This window comes from Gasterosteus aculeatus, chromosome 11 (assembly GCF_964276395.1).
Source record: "Gasterosteus aculeatus chromosome 11, fGasAcu3.hap1.1, whole genome shotgun sequence".
Taxonomy (NCBI): domain Eukaryota; kingdom Metazoa; phylum Chordata; class Actinopteri; order Perciformes; family Gasterosteidae; genus Gasterosteus; species Gasterosteus aculeatus.
This window is the reverse complement of record NC_135699.1, coordinates 12,866,240-12,888,078: the sequence shown is the minus strand read 5'-3', so window position 1 is coordinate 12,888,078 and position 21,839 is coordinate 12,866,240. Positions and strand designations below refer to the sequence as shown.

At 45.9% G+C, this 21,839-nt stretch overlaps 1 protein-coding gene across 3 annotated transcripts; it reads left to right on the top strand.

Annotated features, from left to right (window-relative positions):
• Nucleotides 1–305: 305 nt before the first annotated feature.
• Nucleotides 306–21,752, top strand: lmtk2 (lemur tyrosine kinase 2). Of its 3 annotated transcripts, none has more exons than XM_040190893.2 (15): nt 386–656; nt 779–927; nt 6,848–6,975; nt 7,125–7,278; nt 7,393–7,469; nt 7,858–7,976; nt 8,294–8,381; nt 12,200–12,330; nt 14,043–14,127; nt 15,108–15,229; nt 15,625–15,774; nt 15,944–19,010; nt 19,125–19,251; nt 19,399–19,650; nt 19,769–21,752. In XM_040190893.2, the coding sequence occupies exons 2-15, from the start codon at nt 825–827 to the stop codon at nt 19,795–19,797; spliced, it is 4,632 nt and encodes a 1,543-aa protein (XP_040046827.2). In that variant the 5' UTR covers nt 386–656; nt 779–824; the 3' UTR covers nt 19,798–21,752. The 3 variants fall into 3 exon arrangements, with proteins under 3 accessions (XP_077939983.1, XP_040046827.2, XP_077939981.1); XM_078083855.1 differs by having other exon boundaries at nt 417–433; XM_078083857.1 differs by having other exon boundaries at nt 306–927; nt 19,399–19,654; nt 19,773–21,752.
• The last annotated feature ends 87 nt before the right edge of the window (nt 21,753–21,839 follow it).

The following is a 21,839-nucleotide window of genomic DNA, read 5'->3' as shown; positions in this document are numbered from 1 at the left end:
ATATATAGGTTTAATTGCATCTTGTACAAATATATACATTATCATGTATAAAAAATCACTTCATGACGCTAAAACCATCATCCACCCACTAGCTAATTCGGCCCGACACACATAATCAATGCTGCTGAGCAGTTTATGGTTGGCCATGAATCCAAAATAAAACATATATATTTGACAAATAATTTTCCAAAAATGATTACAGTATTGCGTGCCTCACGTGGTTGGCAGTGACTGGATGTAAAAAGCTCTCTGCACCTCTGATACACAGCACTGGATTTACATCCCTTATAATAAAGCTTGAAGCCGATTGGGTCTGTGTGTTTGAGGTTAGGCTATTCTTCGTTGTGATTGGCTTGATTGCTTGTCAATTGTTTTGTGGTTTTACGCCCTTATTTCGCTATGTGACGTCGGAGAGGAACATGGCGCACTGGAGGTTAGCTGTTTCATGACAGTCAGGGCTATTGATTAATTTCCTTTAGCCATGTTTATTTAAATAACCTCATGGCACATACTTAAAATATGATACCCCTTGAAAGTCGATGGCTCATTTAGCCTCTATGGAGAACGGAGCACTACATTTCGTAGCTGTGTTTGCTGTCGTCAGCTGGAACTGTTAGCATCGATATGCTAGCTGAAGCTAGTTAGCTGGTCTAACTGTAAGTAGCCAACGTAAGGCAGACAGAAAATATGCGTGTTTACGTAGCCTACACTGACGTTAAACTGACTACAAATGATTAAAACGCGCTGCACAGCATCAAACTAGACGTTTATTGTTCAGGACAACGGTCCCAAATAGCTAACATTGTGTTAGCTGAGCCAGGAGGATGAGGAGCCGCCATGGATGTGGTTGGTTGCTGGCCGGTGGGATTCTCCTATCGGTTTTTTGGCTGTCTGAAGGTGCCCCTCTTCCATATCCTCGCACATCAGGTGAGACGGCTGATTTGTGAGCTGATACACAGATAAGCGATTGACTCATCACGACTTCTGTCATTCTAGCTACTTCGCTAGCTAGTAGCGGTTGCTAATCAGTTGCTAAAAGCTAACAACATAACAGCTTAACGTTAGCTGCATTTCCTGCTAACGACATATGACTCTTCCAGTGCACGTATAGTTTTACTATCTCCTATTGTTTATTTAAGAGTTAACCTGATGTCAGTTCTTTCTGTCTATATGGACTGGTGCATAGCTTAATAACGCCTTTAATGTCAAATACCTGCATGCCATCGTCACAACGCTTCTAATTGGCAACTGGTAATCACAAACGTTACACTCAAACGAATCAACAGTTTCCTTTGCCATAATATATAAAATATCAAGCCGTATCTAGTTTATAACTAAATGATTTTTAATGAGTTGACCCAGACGGAGTTAATAGTTCAGCCTGTTGTATCCGCAGGTACAAACATGTTAATCTGTCAGTGGGTTGGGTCCAGTCATTGACATTTAACCGAGTTTATAGGACAATAGACTAAATGTGGGCCGACCAGCATGGAAACGCTGTTTCCTCATCACAGGTGGTGTCACATTGTGCTCAGTTAACTATTCCTGCATGAGTCAGAGTGTATTCATTGAAGAAGACTGTTTGCCATAGTTTTATTAATTACTAATGTGTTGATTCAGAGACTCTTGTTCTGGATTGAATCACAGAACTATAGGGAAATTAAATGGGTGAAATTCAATTCAATCTATTTTACTTGCAAAATGATATATATGAAATGAGTGTTTTGTAATTGATGGTTGATCAATAAAAACATCTTACTTTTTATATGAAGTATATGCAAACATTTGGATACAACTTATTATGTTATATATTGGTACAGAATTAGTTGCCCTGCTTTTCACCATTTTAAATTGGACGTTTTTAACCTACTGTCACTATTTTTCTGTACAAAATGAAGAGTTTTAAAGTACAGTACTCTGTCATTCAAATGACTAATAAAGTGTGTCCAAACTTTTGACTGGTACTATAGATGAATCAGCACCAAAAATAATCACTTATTGAAGTCGTATCTTGCGGATGTCATACATCCACTGAAGACACATTTACTTTTACTGTTTTGCAGCTTTGCGAGTGTCAAATTCCTGAAGAACAGCTGATTCTCATACAAGATGCTCAGTGAGAAATGAAATGAAAAATGCAGATGTGTATATGCTGTAGTCAGGACTGGTAATGTGTAACCATAATACATTCCAGTCTTATCAGCACCAGTCAATGATTAATGTTGTTGTTTGTTAATTACACTACACCTTCCTGGAAAATGATGTTGCAGTTACACAGGCATGGTTTTTATTATTTTATTACAACCTGATCTTCGCCCTTCTGCCTCAATCTTTATTTTCTAGTGTATCCAGTGGTGATGCAGTTATAATGGATTGTTGAGATCGCACTTCAAAGAACAATCAGACTCACTTGCAAAGCAGGTGACACATGCTGTGTTTACACACATCACATGAACACAAGTAGATAGTTAAGCTTTAACGTGAGTGTCAATGTTTTAACTGCAGTTATAGCCATGTGATCGTGGCCTGCCCGGTCTGTTAGTCAAGGTAAACCCTTCGACTTTAACCATCTACGACATTGCTCAGTGATGCAGTGGTAACCACCCAGGGGTGAGGAGGAGGCTGCTGCTTTTACACACTGTGTAATGTTGACAGATTTATGTGGTGATATTTCTGTTTTAGTTTTAGCAGTGGAAATATTACCAAGTAATAATTGAAAAAAAGAGAATTTACAATATGGATTACTAAAAGGTTCGCCGGCGGTGGTTCCTCATTTGATCAATGAAGCGTAGCGCTTCTTGTCATGGCAGCCAGAATATTCCTAGTGGAACCCAAACACGACAGCCAGACAGCGCCGTTCCTCAGCCTGTACATAAGCAGACGTACAGACATCCACTTCTGCACTCTGGAGGGTGAAATTTGCACAAAAAAAAATGGGTCCTCCTTTTGCGTGAATGCCTCTTCAAATATGCAGTGGAACCAAAATAAGACCTGGCAGCTTCCTGCTGTATTGGTCCCATAAACCAGTTGAGTCATTTGGTGGGGCCTGCCAAGTTATAATATGAACCCATGACTCCGATAAGGCCCGACCGTGGAGAACTGATCCCATGTGGTGCTGCCGCCGTGACCCCTCTGCTGTTTTTTTCGATCTGACTGCTGCCGCGGCCTCTCTGCAACAGACGGGGTTGTTTGTGCCTAAAAGCTGCCTACAGTCGCAGCGAATATTTTCCCCAGGATTGTTGTGAAGTTTAGCGCTTTTAAAGCCAATTGGAACTCTCTCCCAGAGCGATCGCTACTGCCAGAGACGGATAATTGCGTCGCTCGCTATAATTGTAGATGGGGATAGTGTCTTGTGAAAAACAGGCAGCGCCACATATTTTAGGTCTGACTCTCCAACAGTGGTTTACATTTTCTGTCATTATCTCTTAATTGTTGGAAAATTGTTACCGGTCTCGTATGGTTAAAAATGTGTTTCACAGAAGGATGGTCTTACTACACGGTATTCATGTCACAATAGTTTGATCGGATGGATGTGCAGTTTTGGAAACATAATCTTTTGGATGGAAAAGTCTTCTTTTGCATCTGCTGCGTGTCATAGTGAAAGACCCCACTCTCTCCGAATGAGGCTGTGGTACCCACCTGGGTGTGGTGGGGAGGCAGTACTGTAATGCTTTCATGCAGCAAATATTGTGTCACGTCATATGTTTTGTACTTTGAAGTTTATCTATGCTCTGAGGTATTGTGTACCTCAAGTTACTCTGACAGCTGTCCAAATAGATCAAGACCTACAATATGATTTGTAAATGTATGCTCAGCTCAGGCAAAAACGTCTTGCTATTACTGGAGGTCAGCATAATGTCCTTTCCCTTTGTTCACCTATTGTGACATTATTTCATCCCTCTGGGAAAATGTTAATTATTCTACATTGCTCTCTGCAAATACTTTCCTCCTCCTCCTTTTGTGGATGTGTCATTTTTCTGTAAAACGTCATGCAGTCTGTGGTTTAGATGGATGCATGTTAAGCAGATTTCCGTCGCTTGGGCAGCCAGCTGTTCTCCACCTGTGCCTTCCACTTTCGTCTGTGGCTCAGAGGAATCAAGTGTAACCTTGAGCAGCCCCTTTAAACCTAACCAGTGTCTCCCTCCTCATGTCCCCCTCCCAACGCGGGACACTTTCATTGTAAGTACACATCTCCATTTAGAGCCTGGTTCCCGATGATGGAGCTATTTAATCTTTCATTTCTCTCCCCATTAATATTTCAATGCAGACTGTTTTCTGCTGCAATCTTCAGCACCAAGGAAAGATTTGTTGAGGTAATTCGGAGAAAACATCCATTATTTAGAACTAGGTAAAAAATCAGTGTTCATGCATCCATGTATTTAGGATTGTTACAGTTGGCATCACACCGGCTTCTTTACTTTCCCCGTGACGTCTTTGGCCAAGCAGGATGTAGATTGGTAATGTTGTGGCCCCGTTTTGATCGTAAGTGAAGAGACCGGGTTGAGCAATCCTTTCTATTCCTGGCGGCGATGGCTTGGCGTAGCGTCGTACACATGAAATGAATCCCAATCGCGTGCCCATACTTTGGATCGTAGCTAATGTTCCCCTGGGAGATAAAGTGCTCATCTCGTCTGTCCGCAAAATGAACTATCGCTCAGACCGAACACGAGTTGTATCATTGCTCAGCTGGTTGTTGTAATTCCCTTTCAGCCTCTACAGGTTCTTACCTCTATTTCATCTCAGGGGAATTATTTATTTATGACACGGGGAGAAGGCTGCCAGAATAATTCATGTGATTTAGTGTTGAGGACGGGCCCAAGTTAACACTCTGTCGCCTTTTTAATAATGGCATGGTCAATAGTTTTGGCCACGTCTACGTGCATGAATCTAAAAGCATGGTTTATATGTAAACAAACAAACAAACAAACAAACAAACATACATGCATCCATATGTATTGGGCAATCCCTGCACCCTCAACTGTAGCAAATTAGCTAAACCTTCCATTATCTTCTGGTAAGTGTGTGAGGGAACCCATCCTGTTTCTTTGCCTGCCTCCGACTCAACTTTTTCATTAACATTCAGTAAGATTCCTCTCCAAGTCTGCATTGATGTGAAATGGATGAGAATAATTCACGTGCTGCTGCCTAAAGAGCATTGATCAGTTCACAATGTAGTGCCTTATCAAGCAACCTAAATACAAATAAGGATTAACATGCCCAGAGTGTCTCTAACCAAGCATAAACCAGATTTACATGCACCGTCTAGACTATAATTCAAGGATTTTTCAGATCGGGTAAAGCATTTTTTATAGTATATTATGAAATCTGTTTAGTGTCGACACATTGGCCGTCATCTGGTTTATCATATATTCCCCAGGGCTGACATCTGGTATGACAGTCTGTGGTTTCTCTCCTTCGTGTTCTGATGTGAAACCAACCAGAAGTGGGTTTGTAGTCCTGATGAATTCAGCACCCGCTTTCATCCGTCAGGAATATGTAGCTCAGCAGAAGGAGAATCAGTAGGTGTTGATTCTCCCTCTAGCAGGCAGGATGTACCTGACAGGCTACAACCAGTGGGAGACAGAACAAAAACACAGGAGGGAGAATGGGGACACTAAATCCCACTACACACACACACACACACACACACACAAGGTTACCTTTTATTGCAATGTGATAGAGCATAGTGAATTTACTAAATGAATAAATCAAAGTGCATTTGCATGCAGCGAGATTCATTACATGACATTGCACACAGTATCTGACCGACATAGTTGCAACGACATCCACAAGAGACGTGTAAGCATTAAGTGGGAGGGATTGAGTTGTACGTCTTCTGACAGATGAATGGGACACGTTCTCAAATGAGCAGTGACATTTGGAGGGTTGACATCAAAAGTCTGCTCCGCATATCATTTTTATTTTTCTGCTGTCCACTGGAGCCCACTAACATTTCTTGTAACAGCCCGTTCCCCAGGTTACTTGCAAGAATAGGTAAACGGGGGTGAGAATGAACCGTGGACGCGTTTTGCGTGTGAAGCCGTCTCCAGAACGAAGACGCTGGTCGCACCAAATTGGAAAGCGCTGCGTGGATGTTGGTCAGCGTAGCGTGAGGGGAGCGCAGTGGGCGGCTGTCAGCCCTGATGATCCAGCGGACTGCTGGGCCAGCAGCATCTCCTCCACAGGCGCAAACCTCACACCCGCTGTCACACCGCTGCTGCACCATCAGCTGCTGCACCATCAGCTGCTTATCGCCCCGGTCGAAGCCCCCGCAACTGTCTCTCTGAAGGGCCGACGAGGGGCAGAGGTCAGCTGAGCCGGCCTCCCGAGTCCCAATTGTCGCTTCGTGTTTGCACAAGTGGTACGGCTTTACCCAATGACAGCGGGACGGCAGGAAGCGTATACAAGCAGACTAAAAACACACCTCTGCTCACTATACCTGGACTGGTTAGCGCTTTATTAGCACTTGTGGAGAAAGTGGAGAGGACAAAGTCCTCCACTTATAGCACTTTGTAGTTTGGCTTTCTTGCAGAGACTCTCTTGGTTGAATGCACACATTGTGAGTCGCTTTGGATAAAAGCTAAATGAAAAATCTTTTAAAAAAATGCTTGTTTGGACGCTATATAAGAAGAGGGAATTGATCGTTTGTCTGTTACATTTTAAGAATGCAGTTCTTGAGCTTAAACTAACCTCTCGTGGGTGCACTTGGAGTATGTGGTAATACCATCAAACAAACACGTGTGTTTCTGACCTTTTTCTTTTTGTCTCAATGAATCGGGTAAACAACTCCCGGTTGTGAGTGTGAATAATTCAGCATAGTTTCTGTCTGTCTCTCCACACACACAAGGTGGAAGCCCGGGGGACGCGCTGCCCGTCTCCCTCTCCCTGGCGGTGTCGCTGACGGCGCTTTTGGCCTTGGCGGTGTTGCTGGTGAACTGTGTGACCTGCTGCAAGGAAAGAGAGATCAACTTCAAGGTGAGGGCGCTTGGCGGACAGCCAGCCATTCAGACGGAGGCAGCTCCACCTGCTTCCCACGCCGGCCTCACCTGGCGAACTCGGGCTCCGATGTGAAATAAATGCCCTGCAGGTTTGTGCTCTTGATTAATGTATTTCTGTCAATGTAGGAGTTCGAGGACCACTTTGACGATGAGATCGACTTCACTCCACCGGCAGAGGACACGCCTTCTATGCAGTCACCCGCCGAGGTGTACACCCTCGCTGTGTCCCCTGTGGCCCTGCCCGGGCCCCCCCACCTCCAACCTCCTGTCCGTATCACAGGTCAGGCTCAAGACACATTCGCAGCAACAAATGTAACTCAAAAATGCCAGCTAAAACCTGGTTTATCTTCATCGGCCTGAGTTAACAACGGCATCATTGTGGTTGGTTTCACAGAGGGATCCACAGGCTTCCAGGTAGCACGTCACAGTCTCAGTTATATCCAGGAGATTGGCAACGGCTGGTTCGGTCAGGTAAGACGGGTTTTGTTGATGTACAAGTTTTGAATAGATTTGGGCCTCAAACTAGAAGGGGACTATTTGTGTATATATACGCTGGATATATTCTTTGAATCTGTTATTACAAAGATGCACAAATCCTCCTCCCTTTATGTCTTTAGTAATTCCACTTGATTTTTCCATTAGACCTACTATACATTTGTTTGCCGCATATATTTGAAATGAAACCGTATACAAGCGCCTCTTTACTTTACACGGGACAGCTGTGTTTTTTTAAAAGTCTCTCAAATTAAATCTGAAATATATTCCTATATCTCTTAACGTGCCCAGTGGAATCGTCCACTGCTCTATGGCCCTTTTCCATGCATCTTGTTTATCCTAAAGTGTCGTCCTGTACTAACAGGTCCTTCTGAGTGAAATCTACACTGATCCAGGTGGAGCCCGGGTGGTGGTGAAAGAGTTAAAAGCTAATGCAAGTGCCAAGGAGCAGAATGACTTCCTGCAGCAGGGGGATCCATACAGGTAAACGAAAGCGAAAGATATTGTAAAACTCTCTTGATTAATCGATGTGAAAATTTTAATATGACATCTGCATATGTTCTCAATTGTGCACAACTCGATAATTTTCTTATTAAACGCAATTTATTATTTCTGACTTTATTTACATAAAAAAGTGGTAGAAGGACATGCATACAATATCTACAACGACCCAAAAATATCTAAAGGGCACCCCTGCAATACCTAATCACCTCTCACCGATTGCCAGTTTTATTTCCACGCGTATAGTAGTCTTAATTAGCATTGGTACCAACAGCCTTTGTGTGTTTTTGTGTATTCAGAGTTCTGCAGCACCCAAACATCCTCCAATGCCTGGGACAGTGTGTTGAGGCCATTCCCTTCTTACTCGTCTTTGAGTACTGCGAAATGGTGAGTGATTCGATCTGATATTCAAACGCACAAAATCTATCTGTGGAAATGAAATAAATCTGCAGTGTGTCATGTTTATATTTATTTTGTGCTGGTTTTCTTCCATTTAACATGCAATGTTTGTGCACCAGTGTCAAGGAATTGAGAGATTTACTGCTCACTAAACTTAGAAGGCTTCATTAATGGAGATATTTGTGTATTATCTCATGTCAGCCTACTCTTTCGATCACGAATTAGCCACATTGTTCATCCTAATGTATTGATGTAACTCCGACGCCATCGTGGTGACTGACTGCTCCCCGCTGCCTGCCGAAGTTGCACAGCTAGTCCAAGACTTGGACTTCTCACATTCCCACCTCACCCAGTAACGCACCGGGCTCTATTTACGCTCCTCTGCTGTCGCCTCCACCAGTTGCTGCGTTTGTGCATTTCTCTGAGTTGCATGTTGGACACTGTTGACTTCAGTCTGAAGTAAACTAAGCGGCTCCTCACAGAACTTATGGGGATGGCCAGTGACGAATGCAAGAAGCCCCAAAAAAGTCCCCTAAAAATATCCACCACCATGGCGTCGGATGATTTATTAACAGGAAAAACCTTAACGTGGGAAGTACAGTGGCTTTTAGCATCGTCCTATTAAGCACGGATGCATGAAGACTGGATATTTAAATGCAGTAGAAGCTGTAACGAATACTAACCAGTCAGATGTTGATTCAACATTTCAGGTTCTTGTCGGATCGAATAACAGTGTTTGTGCTTCTCTGTTCTTAAAGGGGAGCGAAAATATTAGCAACGCCTTCAGATATGATGTCGCCTAATCCGTCAAAGTGCAGACTCAGAACATTCCCCAGTACAGTCGCTGCATGTCACTTCTAGTCATCAGTCGAAGTTATTATTGCTACTGGTTGACTGATTGTAGGGTGAGTGAGGGAGTGTCGACTGTATTTTTATAGTGTACATGCCCGTAGTTATGGAACATTAAAACTAAATACAGTTCCCACTAGCAACTATTTCCTCTTTCTCTTTAAAGCGGCTGATATTTCTATAAAAACAATGCAATAAATAAATGAATGAGAAAGGGAGGAAAAACCTCCAGAGAATTATAACCTAAACCTTTCGGAGCATAATCACAACTTTCAGCGATATTGTTTCGATGTCTGTTCTGTTACTTTTAATTCACGGTTTCTGCCGTCATGCCGCAGTTAGCACCCGTTTCCACCCGCTTAACCAATCACCTGTTGCCGGGATACAGGATGTCCGCTTTGAGGTGACTATTATTAATACAACGTGAGCCACGAAGTTTGACTTTGACTGCCCCCGCGCGAACGAGGAACCTTTTCATTTGGGTTCCTTGTTACGTCGAGTTGCATTTAATCTGCGTGCAAGTTGTTGGGCGTGACACAAATGCAACGACCCCGGCCGACTGGCCTCCACGTGAGCGTGACCTGTCATTGTGTGCAAACTGGTCCGGTTTGTCGCCACATGTTGCATAACTTTGTCGGGCTGCCCGGGCCTGGCCGGTGTCCCGGCATTGTGGTCTCTGCCAACCAGCTCTAGTAGCGCCTCGGTCAGGAAATGGAAATGATTTATCACAGGTGTGTGCATGAGTCATTTGGGAGGATTTCGTATAAAGACCAGGTCCTTTTTCGTAGAAGGTGATAATGTGTGAGGGGAGCACAGCGGATTGTTGTCTATAACCGTTATCCCAAACCGGGTTAAGAGTTTTTAGGACTTAATCCAAGTGGGATTTGGTCTGTCACAATACTTGATTCCTGTCTTTTAATATACGCAGCTCCTGTTCCATCTGCGACACCTGCTTGTAAGGCCGACTCGGGAGCGCTGTACCCGCTTTTATGTTGACTTTTCACTTCGGCCCACATGAACCACCCTCCGGATGCCGAAATATGAAATGCGACACCGCAGCTGCGCAGCGGGCGAGCGGAATCCCAAGAAAAGCCGACATAACAGTGACTTTCCCTCGGACATCCTGCCGTTTGGCGGCATTTTGTCCGTCTCTTATCACCTGTGTGCGAAGCATTTTACACATCAAAATACATCAGGCAACTGGCACGGGGGCCACGGAGAATGTCACATAGTGCCGAGTGAGCGACGGCTTTTAATGCATGGATCTCCGGCCTGGTGCCCGGCCAAGACGTCGGGCAGACCCATCTCCGGTTCAGGGTCTAGGAGACGAGCCAGCAGTCTACTGCTGGCTTTAGAAAGTTGTTGATCTCCTCCGTTTAGTCCAGCAGTTAAAGCAACAATCCGAGCAATGTTATTGAAGTGTTATTACCGTCATGGCATTTATAAAGTTATACGTTACTGTCCGCGCATGGGCATGTTGAGTATTATGTTTCAGCTAGTGGGTGAAGTTTCCCTTTTTTATGGGTTTGATGTCCTTTTTGACTTTTAAAGGCCGCTGATGCACACGCTGCTTGTGTCTCCATGCGCCCTTTTCTAGCTGTAGTAATGAGAGTAATTTCAATTGTAAATAACTTACTACTTTGACAGTAATGTACTATGTAATTAACATTTTGACAACAATAATTAAGTAACAGTAATAAAGATAATCATAAAAGTGGTTAATTACACTTAACCAACACTGGCTAACAGTAATCCACCTTCTTCTAGTACCGACTAATAATATAGAGGACTTAATATAGAGGAAATAATAATATATTTTTTTGTGTGGATAAGCGGATCATGTGACGGCGGAGCCAGACGCCGAGCTGTTCATTCAGAACTTAGTGCATTCTTGTTTGTTCCCGGGTCAGACACGAGGCCTAATTGTTTTGGCCTTTCACGGTAAATGTTGTTTCATTAATAGCGCCCCCCACCCCACACACACAACTCCGACCTCATCACCTGCTGAGGAGGCATCACAAGTCGAGACGGCCAGAGGGTATCTCTTACCATACATTGGATATAGCTCTTCTGGGAAGACTGCTTCAGAGAGCTGTGTGTACATGTGCGTGTGAACATGTGGGTGGGTGGGAGGGAGGAGGGGAGAGAGGGAGGGGGGGGGGGGCAAAGGGGTAAATGTAGTTGAAGCACACCACGCTGCTTACGTAAGACGCCTCGGCTAACTTAAGCTGCTGAGCATGTTCTGTGAGTCCCGTGTGTACAGTATGTTCTCGGGGGAGCTCCGTTCTGCTTGCTAACTGGGAATCTCCTTCGCTGCAACTTTGTGCCGAACATGATTCCGAAAGCCCACATAACTGAGACGAGCCCCTTTCTGCTCTCACATTTAGGAGGTCAGACTGAAATGTGCAGTTCTTTAAAGTTGTAGCCAAGCGGCTTCACGCTGCCCTTTTTGTCTTTGTTTGTCTGGATTATCGCATAGTACAACATACCGTCCTGTAGTTTCTCCACCATTACATAATCAGTCACGTGTGTGTGTGTGAATGATAACCACAGATCAACCGGACTCTGTTCGACCGCAAAGAACCCTGCAGGCCTGCGATGTTAACAGACATCCTCTCACAGCACTAGGATCAGTCATTCTAACATAAGTCTCAGTATCGGCCTCTCAACATGTGTGTGTGATGTGTGTTATTACGCGCCGTAGTCCATCATCCCGCTGTGCTGCTTCGCTCTCGGGACACCCCGTTGAGTGATCTCCTTACCCTTATTTGGTCGTCACCCACATCCTGAGAAGCGCTGAGGAGACAGAAAGAAGAGTCTACTGCCCCCATGTGGCGGTGTCTGTTACTTGCATTTAACAAACTGCCTATTTGGTATTATACAAATGTGAATCTTCTGGATCTGTTGAATGTTCATTAGATTTGGGTGAGCTAACACCGCTGTGTGTGTCTTTGCAGGGGGATTTGCGGGGCTACCTATCTCAGCAGGACTGGATGTTCCAAAATGCTGAGTTGCTGCAGCTGCAGAGGATGGCCTGTGAAATCGCTGCTGGTGTCACTCACCTTCACAAACACAACTTCCTGCACAGGTAGCACATCATTCGAGTTCACGGGTTTAACAGCCGCTGAGCGTTGGGTTTTTGTTTCTCTGCTGCTTATGGTATAGTAAGCCACATTGCATTTAGATATTTTATTTACAACCTAGTACTTTCTGCTCTTCCGCCCCATTTCCATTATTAGATTGGTAGGCATCTTAATTGAATATGTATTAGTTCATTTAGATGTAGTTCACTTTACCCTCTTGAACCAAATGATAGGTGATACTGGTTTAGCTTTTGTCATCTGGACTGCTCTTGTTCATGTCATTTAGCTTTATTAGTATTTCAATTTTGCGAAAATGTCAACATTTTGATATTGCGTCTTGCCATCTCAACTGTCACGGTGAACATTAATAAATAGGAACTTAACAGGATATTTAACGTCACCAAACACAAACCTCAACAGTCGACTGTTAGTGCCACTTAAGTGCGAACCGTCCAACCAGTGTCCGGAGTACCAGTGTTCTCCAAAAAAGGGGTGCAGAGCAGAGAGGTGGCATTTCATTTTCATTTTTACCCCGGTGAGAGCTGAAGGCCGGCCTGCTAGCAGCCAGCCGGGTACAGGGGGTGTTCGTGTGGCTCGGAGGTTACATGCGACGCTCGGCTCATCGGCTCTATTTTGCATGCTCAGAATAAGCCCGCAGGGTTCCAATAACACCGCTACCATGCATTGCCACAGTGTCAGCTGTCTGCTGTCAGAGGGATATGATGATTCTGCTCTTTGCATGTAAAAGGATAGCCTCATATTGGGCGTTGTGTTTTAATCCTTGTTTACAACGGAGGATAAATTCAATTTGCTATCGTGAAAATATTTCAGCTCAGATGCAACACAAAATAAATACGAAAACACTCGTCGAATGGTGAACGCGGCCACATGCCGGCTGAAGCGAAGGAGTTGATTGATTGTGCAGCTACACAGACACAAAACCCTCAGGGCGAGTGCTGTAAAGGCCGATATCCAAAGCTGAAACCTCAGCCTTGCTATCATGCATTGGTGAGGGTGAAGCCACCAGTTTGGCTTTCCTTTCTAGATCGCGTATCAGCCTTGTAGGGCTACGAGGTTGGGCCCATTTTCTCCCTGTATGCCGGGCATTAAACCTATAGTGGGGGAACTAGAGAGTTTAAAATACATATTTGTTCTCCTTAGAGGTTTCCGTTGGTCTGACAGTCGCTGGGCCACACACACACACACAAGCAGGAACGCTGATGTTAGCAGGGTTTTGTTGTGAAGCAAGTGACTGGGACCTCTGCACAAGGAATGCAGCCGGGCAGAAGGGAAACCAAAGCCTGCCTCTTTAAAATGCATATGTACTACAATGTGTTCCCTACGCCCTCTCCTGGCAGCTTTACAAAACGTTCCTGTGTTTCCTTCCAGAAACTATATCTCGTTGCCGTATGCACGAGTCAGGAATAGCCCGCGTATGAGACTTGTTGCAAGGTGAAAAGCAGAGGCAAACGATATATGACTGTCGTGTAGTTGCCAAAGTCACTGGTGATCCTTGCCAGAATCCTTTGCCCTACTTCTTGTGAGGTAATCTTACCCTTATAAGGTTAAGAGGAGATGGTGGATCCCGTGTTCATATTGATTCTATCAGTTTGTGTGTTCTTTTCCCGCTGCTGCCTGCAAGCTTCATAATAAGTGAATCTTTTGAGTATGTGGATTTATGTAAGTGTCTAATCCATTTCCCTCTGTGCTCTTTTAGTGATTTGGCTCTGAGGAACTGCTACCTGACTGGAGATCTTACAGTCAAAGTGGGAGACTATGGAATTGGACCCTACAGATACAAAGTAAGCAATGTGTTACGCATGAAGAGTATGGAACTGCATATTTTAAACAGCGAGGGCCAGTTACACAAGACACGAGTGATTTATTGACCGTCTTACTTCCAAGTTGACATGATCCCATGGGGGTTGGGCAATCATCTATTTTCATACTGTCTAATGTGGATACTCAAGTTTTTCAGTAGGTAGGCGGTAGGATTATTGAGTGGATGTGGGCGGAGTTATGTCACAGCACGCCAGTCTGACAGAGCTTGGTAATAAATTAACCATAAAAACTCAAATTGACAGCTTTTTCCCCCGTAAAACTGACACGTTTGCATACGTGGGAAGGAACGATCCAAATACCAAGAAGTCTGACTTCCCTCCATCTGGAGTCTTTGGAACGCACACTGTGTTAAGGTTGTGTGGGGGAGACGGGGCCCCACGATGGATCCAGCAGAGATTTGTTTGTTTTTACCTTTTATTTAGGATTTTCTTTTTCCTGATGTGTGACATCAATTACCAATAGCCTTTAAAAAGCTGTGGCCCGCTAAATGTCATTAAACATCAACATAGGCCTCCTTACCAGGGATCCGAACTCCTCCACTTAATGTGACTGAAGTCTGTTTATTTGATCAGTTTTTTTATTGGAGGGAGTGCAGGTGCTTGCCTCTTATCACTTCCAGGGTTCACTGAAGATTTATGGTTGTCTAGTAACTAGACACGTTATTTCTCAAGGCGGTTCTGTCTGGTACATTCCATAAATACTGCTGATCTGTCAGTTTCACTGTCTGAATTTAATACTCCCGAGATAAGGTCACCCTGCGAATCTATTTTGGTAAAGAAAGTGGAGAGTGCACCGCCTGGAGGAGATCGAGTAAACACTCCCATGTCTTCTGTTGCAGAGTGCTATTACATGAGGTTCATTATTCAGTGTAACCTAGAAAGTTACAGATAGTAAACATTGCAAATATGATGTGTGACTGATTTTGATTCCGTTACTATAGGAGGATTACATCATCACAGAGGATGATGTGTTTGCACCCCTCCGCTGGTTGGCTCCTGAGCTGGTGGGCGAGCGCCATGGCGGCGTGATTACGATGGAGCAAACCAAGCCCAGCAACGTGTGGTAGGCTACAAACCGCAGCTCCTCACGCACACTTTTAAAGTCATGAGAAGAGTAGAAGTGGTTTTCAAAAAGACAACAAATTGCTCAGAAATATGAGCCCTTCCTGCAAATACCAAAGCTAGTCACTACCTAACAGTTTCCAGAAGGTGGGGAGAAGACAGACTCTACACCAGCTAAGCATCTCTTTTCAGTCACAACTTGTTGCACAAATGCCTTTTGGTCAAAAATTCAGAGCTACGTGAGGTAGTTTAGCCACATTTCTTTTTAGTCTCTCTATACTACAGCAGTGTGAGTCAGGGTGTTGATGACAGCCTACCTCCTGAAGGTTTGGGATTGTTGGGGGCTGCTTTTGTCCTGCCGGAAATTTGAACCATTTTGTCCTGAATTGTCCGTAGGGCCTTGGGTGTCACATTGTGGGAGCTCTTTGAGAGCGCTGCCCAGCCCTACCCACACCTTTCTGACCGGGAGGTTCTCAATCATGTGATAAAGGATCAACAAGTCAAACTCTTCAAGCCGCAGCTGGAGCTTCCTTATTCTGACAGATGGTGAGTTTTGGTCTGTTGGCCAAAAGCTGTTGGATAATGTACAAATGTTAGTGTCTCAAAAGTCAACGTGGGATTAGTGGTTTGCCTTTTAAGCAGGATTGAAATGATTTGGTCATTTAAAATGTATCTTGCCGGGAAAAAAAGATGTCTGATGAGCTTGTTCCTGCAGGCACGAGGTCCTGCAGTTCTGCTGGCTCTCTCCAGACAAGCGGGCCACAGCAGAGGAAGTGCACCGTCTGCTCATCTACCTGCGCATGCAAGGCCAGAAGGACATAGAAGAAGACTTTGAGCAACGCTGGGACGCCCTCAAGCCCAACCCGTCCACGCGGCAGACCACGGTCAGCCACTCGTCGTACCCGATCCTGGAACAGTTTGCCGATGACGCCCTGCGACAAGAGATCGACGAAGTCCTCACGGTCACGGAAACCAGCAAAGGTCTCAGCTTCGAGTACGTTTGGGAGGCGGCCAAGCATGACCACTACGAAGGCAGCCGCGGGCGCTCGGGCATGGACACGACGCTGAACTACCACAGCATGTTCTTTCCCGTTTCCAGTGAAGACATCCAGGCCCATTTCCCCGATCCGGTTGGCAGAGCAGCAGGCTCAAAAAGTGGCAACACTCCTTCAGGAATTCCTGGAATTCTTCCAGTGTTTGATGCACAAAAGCCAGCTACCGGAAATGAATATTACATACAACTAGAAGAGCAAGGGGAGAGGACAATCGGGGAAGACATGGACTTCAGCTCAGGCCGGCAAGACTTTGTTGTTCTCCAAGATGTCCGTCTGGACGAGTCCAGTACCGATGCTGATTTCTTCCACCAAAGTATTGACTCCAAGGATTCATATTTACCAGACAGCCATATCTGGTCCTCTCTTGAAAATGACAGTCCATACCACACCAATATCTTCACCGACGGGGGGTCCAAGCAAGATGACTCTCCTACCTGGAGGCGGAGTTTTATGGAGCTTCCAGAGCACAATGGCAATCCTTTCCTCGAAGGTGGACCTCTAGAAGTCCAAGCGGTGGCTATAGATAAAAGCAATGTTTTGGGGGATTGTTCAGAAGCCCCGCGCCTGGCGGACTGTGGGGAGGTGGTGAGCACAGACCAGAAGAGGCTTCTGAACACTGAAAAACTAGCCGAGAACTTTATGTTTCTCACGGACCGGAATCTGATGAAAGACGGACCGGGTTTCTCAAGTCCACAGGAGAATTTCCTTTTTCCGGGACTGACTCATGAACCAGAGGAACAGTTCAAAATGAGTTCGTGGGAAAACATGGAGAATTTAGGCAGCTTAGTCTCAGCAGAGAATTATTTAAAACCCGTAGCGAGTAGCACATCCTCCAGACAGGAACTTTTAGACTCTCCAAGTAACAGTTCGGGGGAATTTTGTCTGTCTCTGACAGAAAATACAACCCTGGTGCCTTCCATCACAGTGGTCACAGAAGAGAACTCGAGCAACCAGCTGCCAGTTAGAAATAGTTCTTCCACAGAAGACCTCGGTCTGCTGCAGCCCTCTCTCAGAGGTGCAGACTCCGGTTTTAGTTCTACCTCGGAGAGGTGTGAGGTCATCGTCAGTCAAACCGATGGCCACGCCCCCGCAATCTCTGAAAGTGCCACCACGGACTCGTTGTGCACGGATGCCAAAATCCCCAGCCTTGAAGAAGACCTTGGAACCTCGAAGAATAGCGTCATAGGAAGTCAAATGCCTGAGAACCTGCACGTCCACACGTTGTCCTCCGACAACGGACACAGTGAAGACCTCACAAGTAACGATCTGTTGAGTGAGCTCATCGAGGACGCCGACACGGAACTGGAATCCACGTTGTCTGACCACGAAGAGTCCTTCATGGACACTGATGGGCACCCGACTGTCAGGTCGTCCCTGTTGGTATCCGGGCCGTCTTTGGACCAGATCAGCCAGGACAGTTTACTGGAAGACAGTTTGTCCACGACTCTACCAACTATGGACCACTCCGCCGAGACACCAGACTCTTTGGACTCTCTTGACATCCACAGGCTGGGGGACCAAGGAGACGAGCTGAACGCTCAAATAGCCCCACACAAACTCCAGCCCCCGTACAAAATATCGGACAGCGGCTACGAGACGGAGAACCTGGAGTCCCCTGAGTGGAACTCTCAGCCCAACGTTGAAGGCCAGTCCCCTCTCAAAAACGGCCTCAGTGTTGCCAGAGAAGAAGAAGAAGAGGAGGAGACCGAGGAGCTCACCGCCGCGACCAATCTGGTTCCACCAGAAATCATCATCTCCGAAGCAGGGGTTGGGCTGGATACTCCGAGGGAGGGGCCCGGCGCCGGCGAGCAAGCGGGTGGCGCGGCTCCCGCCGAGGAGCCGTTTATGGGCAGCAACTACCGAGACTCGGCCTACTTCTCGGACAACGAGTCGGAGCCAGAGAAGAAGGCCGAGGAAACGGCCGCCGGAGGTTCCGGCGAAGTGGCGTGGCCGGGGAGCTCCGGCGAGGGGATCAGCGCGGCCGCTGCGGTCCCGCTGCCGGAGCGCGACCCGGAGGGGGGTGCCGACCCGTGGATTTCTCAGCGGGAATCTCCCGAGACGCGCAACAGTGGAGAGGCGCCTCATTTTGGAGGCGTGTCATCGGATGCCGCTTCGGATATCGCGGGCGGACGCCAGACGGAGTCTGCGAACCGTCACAAAGAAGATTTACACGATTCCGAGTCACTCGAGGACGTCGCACCTGCCGATCGACAACAATCAGAGGACCCAGACACCTCAACCGGACTCCTTCCTCCGCTTCCCGCCGTCTCCCCTGCGGAGCCGGCGCCAGAGAGCTCGGGTCACGCCAAGCTCACCAGGACCTACGCCACCGACTGCCATAAAATAAGAGAGCCGGGCCTGGAGGGGCGCTTCCTGGGGAGACAGGAAGGACAGGAGGACGGCGGCGGTGACGCCGACGAGGAGGGCGCGAACAGCGACGACTCAGACGACGACGACGACGACGGCGACAACGTCCGGGGGTACCAGCTCCGCAGCTCCAGTTCGGAGAGCGAGGACGCCGAGGGCGACGACGACGGCGCCGCCGTGCACACGGTGCCGCTCATCGTCTCGGATGACACCAGTGCGAAGAACCTCAAGAGCTTGTTGAAACCCGCCGCGCCCAACGTCCAGCCGTCGTCCTCGCCGTTTCCTGCCGGAGGCAAAGCAGACAACGCCAGAAGAGCCGTGTCTTTCTTCGATGATGTCACCGTCTACCTGTTTGACCAGGTGTGTGTTTTTTTTCTTTCCTGTGTTTGTTGTTTGTGGGATAACAAAACGTATTTTAGGTGTAACAAGTATGACACAATATTTCTAACTAAAGTACAACTCATTCTGCTGTAGGAGACCCCCACTAAGGAACTGGGGGACCACTCCTCACACAACAAGGCTCCAGAGTTCAGCAGCCCGGTGTCCACAGCCGGCTACCTGAACCGCTTCACCAACTCCGAAAGCTCCACTGACGAAGAAGGTGTGTTGTGTGTGTGTTGTGTTGTGTTGTGTTGTGTGTGTGTGTGTGTGTGTGTGTGTGTGTGTGTGAGGGAATAAAAATAAGCGCAGGTCCTGCTCCTTGCCTTTGTCATTTCGCGCCCCCGGCTCATTGGTGAAATCCCCGCAGGTGGCGGTTTTGAGTGGGACGACGATTTTTCCCCTGCGCCCGCCTTCCTGCCCAGGACGGACAAAGACCCCCTGTCAAAGGCCGCGTCCTCGTCCGCCGCGGCTCGCTTCGCCTCCTCGCCACCCGCGGCCGGCCGCGTGCCGGAGCCCAGCTGGAGCAACTCGTCGAACTACTCCCGTTTCTCCATCTCCCCGGCCAGCCTCGCCAGCTTCTCCCTCACGCATCTCACCGACTCCGACACCGAACAGGGAGGCAAGTTGAGCGCGCAGTCACACTGCCGAGCGTTAATATACCGGCCTCAATGACGTGGAAGTTTTGTTTTTGATCAGTTCATGTTTAAACTCTTCTCTTCCTCTTTTGTTCACCACAGGAAGCAGTGAAGACGGAGAAAAGGACTAGTGTGATATGTTAGCGTCCCGCTATTGAACTCGCACTTTTTAACAATCGAGAACAGCTGAACAAGGAGAAATGGTTGGAGGGGCAAACCGGTGCTTCTCTCAGGCAGAACCGCTCTTTCTTTCCCCGCCCACAAGGCCCCCGCCGGAGCCCCCCCCGCCTCCCCACCTACATCAGTGTGTCATTTCAATTCCGTGCAATTCCACTTGGGGAGAAAAAAAAAGGTTTCTACATGTTTGCTTTAAAGACTTTATCATGTGCATTCCAGGTGTTTGGCTGCTTCTTTTTGTTGTGTCCACGTGCACTCATTGTTTCAGGACTTTCACCAAAAAAAGAAAAGAAAAATGAAAAAGAAAAAAGACTTCTTATGCTCTGAATTCAACACACTGGGCTGACAAAACTCACTACAGCCAAATAGGAATGAGCTCAGGCTTATCCTCTCACTTTGTTGATTTTGTTCCTTCGTGTTGTGCGATTATTTTCAGTGGATGCCTCTTTCGGGAAGAATGATTTTTTTTTTTCTTCTTTTTTTTCCGTAACCTCTCATCAGGTGTTTTTATGTGACTATCTCCTAATTGGAGAGAAGCTGCGTGTTGTATCCCGCTGTACAGCATTTGAATAAGAAGGGTTTGAACTAAACTGAACTTAAAAAAGAAAAACCTCATCTACACAGGTGACACGCTGAGTGTTCCTTTTTATTTAGGTTTAAAAGGAACATTTGCAGTAAGTAGTTTCATATTATTGAGACAACCCCAGTAAGAACGTTTGTTATCAGACAAGGATTTACATATTAGTCTTTACTGAGTTGATGAGGTAAAGCTAAAGACAAGTAATTCATTTTGTAAGGCTTAATCGGATGCTCTTAAATGTGCCGGAAGGTGCTCGGATGGGTTTTACTACGCGTCACTGAGGACAGCTGCATTCCTCCATCCACCATCACTACAACTTCAAAATCACACCTTTTTAGTGAGATCCTGTAAAAAGTGAAAGATTTTATTTTTTAAATGTGGGAATGGAGAAATATTGAGTTGTTTGCACTTTTAAAAAAACAAAACCTATACAATGATTGAGTCTTCAGTAGTGCAGGGACGCAAAGCTTCAACAAAATCATCACTTCTAGAACAATAAACACTGCTGCGTTTATCAGATCAGTGTCATGAACAGAGTCGTCTGCCTTTTTTAAATTTATTTTTTTAACATTGTGTCAAACTTAATTAACCTGTTCACGTCCTTTTCCGCATTAAGCACCCATCGTCCACCTGCATTTTTTTTTTCTTATCTTATTTGCAGGCCGTTCATCATGTGCTGGTCTTCATCAGTTTCTGTACAGAAGCATAAAACAAAACTGTTGTGAATCGAGATATGCTTCCCCTCCGAGGTGTCCATGTACGGCTATGAAGGCAGGTCTTTTATGCTGTAGGTTACACGGCGACCGTGGTTCAAACACCTCGTAGATTCTGTCCCAGACGACCTGCTGAACAGCGCTGCGTCCCCTGTGTTAGATGATGTCCATCTCCCCATACAGAAGACACTGTACCTTTTTAGATGTTACCTCTGTTAAAACCAGCAGCCTCTGCTTCAGTTAAACTTGAACATTTATTTAAGGAAATCCTTTATTTGACGATGGTATACATTGGCTTAATCTTGCACTTTTGAGAGACGTAACTTAATGTTGAACTGTACCGATGTATGTAAATGTAAAAAAAAAATGTCTAAATGGGAAATGTTAACTTGAGGTTTCATATAACTTAAGATGAGTTGATCAGAGGAACATATCACGATCATTGGCTAAAAGCGGTTAAATTAAAGACGAAAGCAGATGTGAATTCATTCTGTCCTTTAAACTTGTAGATTTAAAAAAAATATTTTTACTTCCTATTTATCATGCTTAGTGTAATTGAATGAAATGTTTCTAATTCCATTGTTTATTATGAAAATAAATGCAAATGAACTTCTAATCTGCAATGTTTTTGTCTTTCCTCTGTGTACTTCACGTAGTCCGTTTATTGAAATCAACTCGGGGGAATTACTCGCATACCGACTGA